General features: G+C 38.7%; 1 protein-coding gene across 1 annotated transcript; it reads right to left on the reverse strand.

The window, feature by feature from the left end:
• Positions 1-7,649: 7,649 nt before the first annotated feature.
• On the reverse strand, positions 7,650-9,764 carry LOC109411170 (odorant receptor 13a-like). Its single transcript, XM_029873174.2, has 5 exons — positions 9,624-9,764; positions 9,186-9,564; positions 8,152-8,456; positions 7,882-8,086; positions 7,650-7,817 (listed from the first exon to the last, which is right to left on the reverse strand). Exons 1-5 carry the CDS (start codon positions 9,713-9,715, stop codon positions 7,650-7,652), a joined length of 1,149 nt encoding a protein of 382 aa, XP_029729034.2. The 5' UTR covers positions 9,716-9,764.
• Positions 9,765-12,524: the final 2,760 nt, after the last annotated feature.

A 12,524-nucleotide genomic window follows, 5' to 3' on the forward strand; every position in this document is an offset into this window, starting at 1 on the left:
TTTTTTTCTGTTCGGGTGAGCCACTGCGACCAGTATTTTGATCTTTTGTGGCATTACCCGTATCCTTAGTATTTAGTGCATGTCGTACTACTCCATTGTCATTGAGAGGCAATGAAGCATCGATTTCTGTACAGTTCCTGTTTTGTTATCCCAGAGGTACAAGAAATAGATTGCGATAAAAAGGTCCCGTTATCATAGAGATTTAAATCCCAGTGAAAGAGCGCCCCTAATCAAACACAATCTATTTGAATTCTGAGAAGAACAAAACGGTGGTACTGATATTTATTCATGCATCGGAACTCTAGCCCCATCCATGTCTTGCTTCTAGTGTAGAGTCAGGACAACAAAGAAAAACCCGGGACTTTAGGCTAGTTGCAAAACTCTGTCAAATTAGAGAATGTGTTCTGCAATAAGAATGCACGTGAGTCCTTGAATTACCAGAACTTAACAGTCCTTGATAGGTTAGTACCGTAAAACGGGGTATCATTGATCAGCGGGGTAACATTGATCGGCTTGACCGACCTCATGAAATGTTCGAACAAGCATTTTCCATTGAATCAGTTTCTACTGTCGAATGGTATATCGTAATCTGCTGTTATTTAGCTATTGAATGACATGTGATTCTTTAAAATTAAATAATATAAACATTGAAATAAATCGATTTTTCATTAACTGTGTTTCGTAAAGCAATTAGATACATTGTCAAAAATTCATGCTTGGCATGAATACTGGTTACAATATGAGGATAGAAATCACTGTATTACTTCAGTATTACATCCTAGAGTTGGATTTGATGAACGAAACATTTATGAAAATGCTCTTTTGCAATAAAATATACGATTTATTAAAAGTAAACTAGCAATTCTTTAATCAATTGCCTACCTTTAGGCGTTATACGCGGTTTGGAGGATTTTAATCTTAAAATAACTCAATAAGTACATAACTTGTAAGAATTTGGACAACATATTCGAAATCACCAACCTCGAATTTAGTAAGTTGGGGTATTTTCAACACAAACGAACATTGATCACTGACATGATCAATGTTACCCCAAATCAGCAAAATCAAAAATTAGATTAAAAAGCCTTTTTAAACATGTTTAAAAGTTTTACAATACTTTTTCGAGTACCTTAACACATGATCAGAGGGCCAGTACTTGTTTTAAAAATATAAAACATTTAACTATTGCTTTAACAAGAGAATTATTCAAGAAAGATCGAAAATTCTGATCAATGTTACCCCGGATTACGGTACGCAATTAGATACGTAAAGCATGTTTGTTTTCCTAACATCAAGTGTAGTCTCGGGTGGGCAAAGTCCGATTCTTTAACTATCAGCAAGGCAGAATAAATGCAATTTTAGAAACTGTCACCAGTAACAAGGACTTTGTACCATGAATCCTTATTACCAAAGCACATTACCCCAACTTGACAAACCGGATGTCACTAGAGTTCGGTTTGGTAGATCTTGAACCGTAACGCAACACATAAAGGCGATCTACCTACGTTACGGGCTCCGTTAAAGATCGAGCATATTTTAAACCCCCTCAACCATTCATCCATCAGCACGGGTCGCCTGACACCTTGGATTGGGGTTCCCTGTTTAGTGGACTTTTACCCCCGGAACAGGTGGTCCGTAGTGTTATTCTTAGCCAATTGAGACAACCGCTACCGACACTACACAGCTATCTAGGCTGATCGGGAAAAGAAGTTAATATTGATGATCAACTTCATACGGACCCGAACAGCCGTAAAATTGTCACGTTAGTTTGTCTGTGATGTTATTTTGAAGTGACTAGACACTGATAGGTTGTGGGTAAGTATCTATATATTTGATAGTTTCGATTTTCAAGCGATATTATCTCACATTGAACTGTTTGTTTGAATTATAGTGTTTGGCCCAATGTCACCCCCTAGAAGGGGTGGAATTGGGCCAATTTCATTTAAGCTATATCATTGTCAAAATTAAAGTTAAAGCATTTTCACTTTAAGCAATTCTAAACAGTATAAAAATGAACGTGTCTACCGAATACAACATTCATTTAGAGCTAAAGTGTTGTTGTAACGACCTACAAAGAGATGTACTATGCAATTTTGGCCCAATGACACCCCCATTGACGGTATAAATAACAAACGATATTGCACACATCTGACTGTGCCGCCACACGCTCGCCCGAACAGCCGAACCATACCGAATAGGTTGGTTTGCGAAGCTACGGCACGAATGCTCGACACGCACACAGAAGCAACATTCGCATGTACCGATACCATACTAATAAAGCTTCCAGCCAACGATGCTTCGCGATAAGCTGTCGAAAAGCATTGAAAGCGATGAAAAGAGATGCTTGGCTAGAACGCAACGGCTCAACGGCGAAAAGGAAGAGTCAACTATGCTGATCAGTGTTGAGTCCGTTCGTGTGCTACTCGTATGGGAGGTTGATTGAATAAAGCAAGGATGGGTGAAAACGTATTCGTTGTCGAAAGCAAATCGCATCATTTCGCGAATGTTTTCATCAAATAGCAAGCTTGGTCATAACAACTAAAAATTGTACAAACAAACATTAAATTACACTACCCCCTGAAGATGACACCAATCCAGTGTCGAAACGTCGGGCAGATAGCTTAAATTTCGTTTAATACAATAAAGACTGCGTTGCCGAAAATCATGAGATCTCCAAACAATAACTGAAGGCTATGGATGATAAGCCGCACTTCGGTAGCCATGTGGAATACGCCTGCAAGAGGGCAAGTATGACGGCCATGGCATTGCCAAAGATAATGCTTAACAGTTCGGCAAAAAGCTTAAGCAAGCGAAGGCTGTTTGCAACAGTTTTGGTATCCATACGATATAATAACGCTGTCTGATATATAGGCAGTAAGGTGGCCCACACTTATATGAAAAACAAAAATTGCGAAATATGCCAAGTCTTACCTCCTAAATCAGTTGTGTTGGACTCCCAGAAGCTATGTTCAAAGTTTGAGCAAACTCAATTAAGCCTAAGGGTGCGCTCAAAACTCTTGAAGTTTGTATGGGAAAACTTGGTCAAATATATGCATAAATTTGAGGTTTTCGAATTTTGCCGCTTGGTGACGCTGTAAGCGTTCAATAATCAAACCCTTTGGTATTATTGTAGGTGACTATATGCCAAACAACTTTGTCGAAAACCGCAAAGTGATCCGAAGTCTGTGAAAAAAGTTATACCCTAGGTAAAGTGAGGATAAACTTTATTGTTATGAATTTCAAATAAACTCAACATACATATGTACAGATGGGTAAATTATTGGTTAAATTGGGAAAAAATCCACAGCTCAGGTGAGATCACGACCCTTATTCGCTAGACAAGTGCTTCAGCAACGGTTCCGGGTCATTTGGCCGAACGCCATTTGGCCGAAAGGGTCATTTGGCCGAATGCCATTTGGCCGAATGCCGTTTGGCCGAAAAATAAATGATGAAGTCAAGTGACCATACCACTGTTCCCTGTCTCAGTATAACTCGAAAGAACAGCCTATGATTCAAAGAAGGAAAAATCTTTGCTGATATATTGGCAGTTTCAACGCCAACTAATCCCTGAATATTAAAACTAGAAAGAATAGCCTATGATTAAAAGAAGGAAATACTTCTGATAATCATATTAGCAATTAGAATGTCAAAAACTTCCTCTGAATTGTTTTGATCATGATTCGGCCAAACGGCATTCGGCCAAACGACCCTTTCGGCCAGATGGTATTCGGCCAAATGGCGTTCGGCCAAACGGCATTCGGCCAAACGGCATTCGGCTAAATGGCCGGACACCTAAGCTACCGAACCAATTAATGACCCGGCAACCTAGTTGTCATAAGGTTCAATTCTAATCTCATCGATCTATATCATCTTCCCCTAAACCGCAAATATAACCATCTCTGTTGTACATATGTACGATGAGCGAAAGCGATTTTTATATTGTTTGTAACTGTTTGCCTATCGTACAGGCAACGCTTCCTCAACCACTTGTAGAGGAAGAACAATGCTACCTGGAAGGCGATCAAATGCGTCGTTCGCATTCTGTTTGATACGACGGATAACTACGTAGAGGTAGATGCTCGAAAACGACTCACTCAAAGTGCAAATTTTCGGTAATACCAATCCGTGTGGTCAATTATGAATTTCAATTAACTCAACGTACTAATGTACAGATGGGTAAATTATTGGTTAAATTGGGAAAAAATCCACAGCTCAGGTGAGATCGAAGAGCGCCAACAAGGATGAATTTTCTCCTGACACAATTTATGTTGGGCCAGGGGAGCGGATCTGGTGTGATGGCTAGAACACTAGACCATCACGCCGAGGACCTGGGATCGAATCCCGGGTAAAGGCCAATGGCAAACAAAGGACAAAATAATAACTGGTTTTGCCATCATATCTCGTTTTGCCATTCTTCTGTTATTATGAAAAACTTAAAATAGCTAATCAATAGCAAAATATACAATCATAGCAAATCTTGTCATTGATATGTTATTCATGAATAATGCTAAATAACACATCTATAACAAAAATTACTATCATGGTAAAACTTGCAATTTAGCACCTTATATAATGAACTGTATAACATATCAAAACAAAAACATAATTTACATTCCTATCTAAATTTGCCATTATTTTGATATTGTGAGAAACTATTTATAAACATTAGGCACCACAACATATTTTAATATACCATTAACTAGTATATTGTATATTTCAAGCATAACGGTGGCTACGTTCATCAGAGTGAATTTGATTTTTAAGTTCGTTTCGTTTTGAGTTTTAAATTTCCACAAAATAAAACTGTTTTTACATTGATTGAATTTTATTGAAGAAAAAAAAAAAGAAATGGCTCATTTTACCTTTCTTCTGCTACTTTAAAATAATAACTGAATCTACCATTATTTTAAAATTGAATTTGAACAACTAAACCTACCATTATTTTGATCGCCACATAAACAGCTAAATGTGTTCTTATTCTGTTCCCGCATAAACGATAACCATAAGATTTGCTTAACCGCCTATTTGGGATACAATTTGAACAGTATGCGGTATTGTTGAACCGTCTACATTCCCGAGCAGGAGAAAATAGCTGAGGAATACCATACTCAGGTATGGAAAACCGAATACCTACAACCTGAATGAGGTATTAGGAAGCCCTGCATAAGAGGTAAAATACCTAAAATAATAACTGGTTCATATTCTGTGCATAACACGTGAATAATGGCCTCAGGTATGACAATACCTAAATAATAATCGGCGATTTTTCCATACAAATAGCGATTTTTCCATAAATGAATAATACCTCAAGCAGCCCTCAACACCAAACCAATAACTCGTTAAGGTATTATATCAATACCTACAAAATACCAAAATAAGTTATTTTCAATACCTGGATAACCGACCAATATCTTGTCTTGGTATGATACCTGAATTTGGTATGCTCCAGTTATGTGGCAGTTATTCATTCCTGCTCGGGTTACGGTGCGTGTATTGTGTTGGTTTATTAAGCCTTCAGTACACGCTTTGCCAAGTGTGCAAATTTTTCCGCACGCATAGCCCAGCAGGCCAACAGCGGTCGCAACATTGACAAAACATCGGAAATGTCAAGCGTTTGCTTTGATGTTGGTTGATGCGTGCGGAAAAGTTTGCACACTTGGCAATGCGTGTACTGAAGGCTTTAGGGTTATCAATAACTCAAGAATGTCATATTTTGTAATTCGCCGATAACAGTTAATTTGGGTCTTATTTTGTTATCAATATCTCAATAATAACTTATTTTGTTCTTCAATTTAATCCGCATGCTTTACCATTACTTTGCTATTACAATGGCAAAATAAGTTATTTTTATGTTTTTCTGCTACCAAAATTTTGTTATTATTTTTGTTATTTTAACTCTTATTTCAAACAAACAAATAACACATTTTGCCATTTAAACATTCTGTTTTAATGGTAAAATTTGCCATTCTTTTGCCATTATGCTCTACCCGGGATCCCACTCCCGACAAACTCACAAAATGTGGGTACTTCCTTCGGAAGGGAAGTAAAGCGTGGGTCCCGAGATGAACTAGCCTAGAGGGCTAAAAATCTCGTTAATACAGATAGAAAAAAAAATATGCTGGGCCATGGGTTTTTATGTGGAACAGATTCTGCAGCATTTAGTGTGCAGGGCCGCGTCGTCGTCGTCGTCAAATTGAATATGCACATCTTCGTACCCGTTTGTAGTTGTAGCGGTTCAATGTATTTACGGAGAAGAGGCCAGTTAGTGGAAGATGCTGCAGCACATACGCACTGGACACTTCGAAGGATGTTTATTGGTGAGCTCGTTCTATTTTATCATAATAATTAATACTAAAGGATGTATAAAATTCTGCTCTGGTTTTTGTGTATTTATCTAACAAATATTGAATAGTTCGTCACGTCATGTGTCGGCGCTAGTTCCCAATGCACATTTAGTTGATGATAAATATTTTCTTTCATTTTTGCATGTACATAAAAAAAATTGAATGGTTCGTCATCTTCGGTGTCGACATTTGTAATATTTTAGTCAAAATGAATAAATGTTTTGACTCAAATAAAGGTTGCATGAATCACATCACTTACCAAAGTGAATCCAAATCATGTGACTCTCCCCGCCCCACTAACAAAAACTCCTTCCCGTGACAATCGTGGAGAAGATGAGGTGATCTCGGTCTCTAGTAACAACGTAAGGACGTGGCCGGCGCCGTTATTGACTAATGAAGTTTGGAATTCTCGAACTGTGCACACTGAGAGCGGTAGCTACTCCCAAGCTCCGTTTGTTGGTTCCTTGTGCAATTTCGATTGTTCTGGTCAATCACGGAGTAGCAACTACGAATTGTACGGTCATCTATGCTCATGCTCATGCTCATGCTCAACAGATTCTGCAGCATGTCCCGAGAGCACAATCTGCAACGAGACCGCGGAGCTCGTACTCTTTGAATGCCAATGCTTTTTGGAGAAAAGGTCAAACTTTTTTGAAGGTGTTCAACAGTGTTGGAAGGATGTATACGAGAGCGGACAGGTGACATTCCACATCCACGGTCTCCCAAATCGTGCATAAACTACAGAGAAAAAAGAGGGTTGACCAACAAAAGTTGGGTTGGAACTCACTCCCTCCCCCCTCCCCCTCTTTCTAAGAGCTTGACAAGGGAAGGTTACGATAGTGTCCCCCGGGAATATCAACCGGTCTTTTTTGTTGAATTGCGCACGTGGAAATCTGATTAAATTCAAAGCCTTTCGGATGCTGGACCTTTTCTGGTGTATCCAGGAAAATTTGACCATATGTAGCTCCATATGTGTTCCCAGTTTCTCCGGTATATACCCGTGGTGTTCTTTCCGCAAAAAGCATATAAGGATGCGAGACAGTCAAAAGGGTGATTCTGTATTTTTCTGAGCATTTTTTATTCAATTACTCCAAATGAAATATCAAATAATTCTAGTTAAAATGCCTATGTTTTCGGGTAATACTCCCTATTCTCATAAATTTATGGAATTATTTGTTGGTTATATTCTAACATGACTTGTCAAAGCTATTTGCTAACTGTTCTAAACAATGTGAAAAACGAATAGGAGCGACTCAAGACCTGCAAATAAAAATTGCTAGAAAATTTACGACGAGCGTTCGTAATTCATATACTGACCGCGATGAAGGTGTCATACGAAATAGGGAAATATCCGTAGACCACAAATTTGAATGGCTTCTGCGCTCGCATCATTGTCAGCATAAGGTCCTTTTTGAAACTGGTATCGCTGGTTAACCAATTGCATTCGATGATTGCCTCGTTGATCATGGTCGACTGTTTCAATAGTAAAAATTGCAAAAAATGTATGATCATATAACTGCTCCTGAAATTTACCTACCATGTAAGATACTCTGTTTCCATAGTAGCACCAGTACAAAATTTGAATTAAAACAGAAATGGTGTAAACTGCAAACCTCATAAATAGAAACAAGTCATGCATAGTTAAGGTAGCTTCAAAAGCCGTCAAGCAAATCATGGACACACTGCAGCCTAATTGTGCCATAAGCATCGGTTGATACAGCTCATTAACGTTCCTGCCAAATCTGAAACAAAACAAAAACAAAATGGATTATACTGTTCTATGCTAACCCCGAAAAACTTGGTTAACTCCATTAAATCTTGATGACGTTGAATTAGCTCGTGCAAGTCCTGTTTGATCTGCGAAATGTAACTAGGATCCTCAGAATCGCGATTCAACGTACCACCTAATGTTCGGAACTCTAGAGTCAGTATGTGAAACTGCAGCGATATCTGACTCATCACTTGACCGCCGATCCCATCGATGAAAACAATCCCCTCGATGAGAAAAAAGCTTACAATTACTTGAAATAGTGAGAAAAATACAAGTGTTTCCAAGGAATCCACTCCTATGGGATACTTAGCTCGCATGGGTAAAGTTGAATCGAAAAATGTCTGCATTCGAAAGAAAATATTACTTAACGTATTTGAGGTGTATATTAGACTGGGCCAACATGGTCGAGGTTCCGAAAAAAAAGTTTTTTCAATTTAAATAAGCCTCCAATATTATTGCGATTAGTTGCGTTCTCGGTTTTCGCATTGCATTGAAATTTGTATAGGAAACGCACTTTTTTGCATTTTTCTCATAAGTCGAAAAAAAATTCAAACACTGTGTAGCTAATGGTGATCCGCCACTTGTGGAATGAGTTAAACACTTGGTGTTGCGTCCAAAGGGCGAGATTTTATCATTGATGTTATCCATCTACATGCTGAATGGCAATTATCATCCGATGAACTGTGCGTTAAAACTATTGTCACAAGTGTCGGATCGCTTTGGGGTCTTCGACAAACATTTTGGGCTGTATTTGAACTTCATCGGTCACATTGTTTAAGAAAAATTGCAGCCTCTGATGAGAACAATTCGAAAAGGTAAATTATGCCATACTGAATTCCATACCAATTGCAATTGCAATACTGAATACAAAGTCGCAACCAATAGCACTCAAATTTTAGTTAAAATACACATAAATAAAAATTAAAAAAAAAAACTCAAATTTTGTTCAGTTGTTTTAAACGCTAATGTGGATTGAAAATGCTTTTCTCCGGGTTGGTACGATCGAATTTTAATTTTACTACTCAACGTTGACCCAATCTAGTGTGTATCCTATCGTGATTCATACTTACATGTCCACTAATTGCTATTATAAGTGATAATCCAAGAAAAATAGTACTGATAGTCAGAATGTATTCTTGTATAAAGTATGTCCGCAACAAATTTCGGACGGGAGTTATCTTTTTATCGTTCACTTGACTGTAGAATTGCAGTTTTTCGAAGATTTTTTCAAAACTTTCTCTGTAGTAGTTATGATAGGCTTTCTTGTATAGAACTAGCGAAACTCCAGCCGTCACACACATGTTGTCTCCAAACAGTATCAAATCATTGTACGTTTCAACGAGATCTCTCACTAACGCATACCAATGGAACGAAAATAACAACGAAATCAAATAGAAATACCCTCTGTAGATTCGTGTTGATCCTTCATGTTTCCACTGACCCAAATATCTAACGAAGAAAGAAGTATCAATTTCATTGAAACCTTCACAGAAAATAATTCCACCTACGTTAACATTCTCAAAGAATAAGAAATGCAAATTGTGTTCGGGTAGTCCTGTCCTTTGAAGATACGCTTGATTTTCTGCAGGTACTGCTCCATTTTACTGTTTAGCAGTGCATTGAAACTCTTGCGTATCTACTGATTGACCCTGCGACGGCGACGAAGAATTTATATGGCATTGATTGGATGTGACAACGCAATACATAATAGTTTATGTTGTGAGGCAGTCACTTCAATCAGGCCTATCATTTAAGGTAAATCATTTTAATTGTACAGTACAGTAAATTGCTTTTAAATTGCCCACTGTTCTCATGGATTCTTCAGTGGAACTATTTGAGTTTATAAAATGTCGATAAGGCCTGATAACTGTACTTAGATTTATGGGTTGAATTGCAGATGTTAAAGAATGCACAAGAATGTAACCCAAATATCATGCTTAGTTTTATCACGGATCTTAATCAATTTTAAAAACATTTTTTTCTTCAGATAACCTCAAAAACTATGTTGCAAACAAATAAGCTTTATTAATTTCTATCACTTCCTCTTCTTGGCGTTACTTCCCAGCTGGACCCGCTTCTCTGCTTGTATTGTATAAGCACTTCCACCAATATTAATTAGAAGCTTATCTACTAATTAACCATTTTACATGCGTATTTTTAAACACTTACATGTTCAAAATTATTTCAACTTGTTCCCGGACGTGCTAAGGTAGATCGTTGAGCTCGGTCGAAGTACCTTAGAGTTCACTGAGGGTCCTGCCACAGTGAAGGTTCAAAGCGTGAGGTCTACAGGAACATACAGGAACTTTTTTTTAACACTGTTTAAAAGTATCCAAGAACTCCCTTGAGTATAGGTTACCGCATCTAGAAGCGTAAGCAATCTGAAACATATTGAAGCCCTTTAGACACCCTGTGAAACGCCTTTGGAGGTAACTTAAAAGTCTATAACTTAAAAGACTCCTAAAACCCTTTTGAAACCTTCTAAAACGTCTCGGCAATCTCCTTGAAATCCGCGTAAGCTTGTGAAGCCACTGAAGCCTCTCTGAAACCCTTATAAACGCCATGAAATACTTTGGAATGCCTTGAAACTTGTCTAAATTCTCCCCTGAAGCTCCTCTGATAACCCCTGAAACGCTTTGAATTGCCTCTGAACCTTCACCTGAGGCATCCTGAAGTCCGCTTGAGAGCCTGTAAAGCCTCCAAAATCATTTTAAACTTTCCTGAAATGCCCTTAAACTCCTTGATATGCCTTCTTCGGAAGGGAGGGTCTCTGTAACTCCCCTGAAGACCGGAAAGCTTATGGGGTTCCCCAAAACTCATCTGAAACATGTTGAAACTCTCTCAAATGGCCTAAAACGCCCTCATTACCCTGATTCGCATGTGAGAGCATGTGAAACCCCCTTAAATCCTTTAGGGTTCTTTCCAAGCAACACCTGTAACATCATCCATAATGTGACTCTATGCTATGGGTCAAGTCTTTTACACTAAAAGCACACGTGACTTTCATCTTATCAAATCCAAATTTCGTAACGGACAGTGCTGTTACTTGGGTCTGCCTCTCTCCACTGAAATGTTTTGTAACGCCTTGAAAAATAATTCAGATACCCCTTGAGATTCTCATGGAATCCCCTGAAGCCCCCGAGAACCGCTCCTACCCCCTGAAGCTCCTCAGAAACGATTTGAAATTCCTCCGAAAACTTCCTGAAACTCCCTTGACTGCTCCTGAAACTCTCCTAGCCATTCAACTTCTTTAAACCCTTTTGCAACCTTGAAAATCATTTAGGTAATAATGGATACATTTATTGCATTTTTTTTTTTTTCAAAATTCCGTTTGGGTCAAATTTTCGATTCATTACCTAAATGGAGATTTTGATGTACCAATTCCCACACTTTTGTATTCTGGATATTGTGGGGCATCTGGGCACCCCGCATAGTAATTTGTTCCTTTCTTCCTTTCTGGGCTCCGGTGAAATGAACATTTTCTTCATGTGATTCTCGTGCGCTTAATCAACAATCAGAAATCAGTTATTAATGGTAGTGGTGAGATTAACCTCTTCACGAATAGCGTGTTAGGTCTCCTTTCTCCTTTAAAGAGAGCAATGATCGAAGAAGATAGGTGTGCGCTGGATGCATTCACCATGAACAGGGATGGCCTGGATAAACAGTGTCCTGTCAATGAGAGTATATTACAGGTGGGGAAGAAGAAGAGATGGCTATGTATTAGTAAGGAAAGAAAAATGTAAACACAAATAGTGACGTCACTATTTGACACGCGTTCTTATGGGAGCTCGCTTTGCTTGTAGTAGTGACATGTTTTGCACCAGACACGGATCTCACGCACACGAAGTATCTTCTTCCCCACCTCTATTAGACTCTCTTTGGTGGCCTGTTATTAGTCCTGTGTATGTACACAGGTCTTTCTTTGACAGAGCAAGAAGTTCTTGTGTAACAGAAATATTTCGAGTAATAAACTTGGATTGTCGTGCACCTTGGGTGTTATTCCAGTTGGTTATCATCATGACCTTTTCCCAGTTCCTGAGCTCCATTTTTATGGAACATGGAGAGGTCCCACAAAAAAGGCTCTGGCCCTAGTAGAGGTTTGGATGATCCCATTCTTGCAAGTTCATCTCCTGGATCATAGTGGAATGGGAGAAGAAGAAGAAGAAGGAGAAAAAGAAGACGAAGAAGAAGGAGAAGAATAAGAAGAAGAGAGCTTAGGGACGCTCTCGTCCCGAAGACGGACTAGTCTATGTACTCAGACGTCATGAAAGCGATAATGAACGATGCAAAACTCTCGGATATAGGAGCCGATGTACGCAGTACTCAACGTACTCCTATCAGCAAAATAATCCAAAATGCGTTGGGCGCCGCCTACAAGTGTCTGGCGGAAGAAGTAGTGATAAGGGTGT

The sequence above is a fragment of the Aedes albopictus genome, chromosome 2 (assembly GCF_035046485.1).
Source record: "Aedes albopictus strain Foshan chromosome 2, AalbF5, whole genome shotgun sequence".
Taxonomy (NCBI): Eukaryota; Metazoa; Arthropoda; class Insecta; order Diptera; family Culicidae; genus Aedes; species Aedes albopictus.

Bases quoted from the DNA above. Each gene is read 5' to 3' on its own strand.
- LOC109411170 (XM_029873174.2), bottom strand. From the start codon at position 9,715: ATGGAGCAGTACCTGCAGAAAATCAAGCGTATCTTCAAAGGACAGGAC. The intron at 9,565-9,623 runs GTAGGTGGAATT...TTTCTTCGTTAG, and splicing joins TATTCTTTGAGAATGTTAAC to ATATTTGGGTCAGTGGAAAC. The intron at 8,457-9,185 runs GTAAGTATGAAT...TTTCGAATGCAG, and splicing joins TAATAGCAATTAGTGGACAT to ACATTTTTCGATTCAACTTT.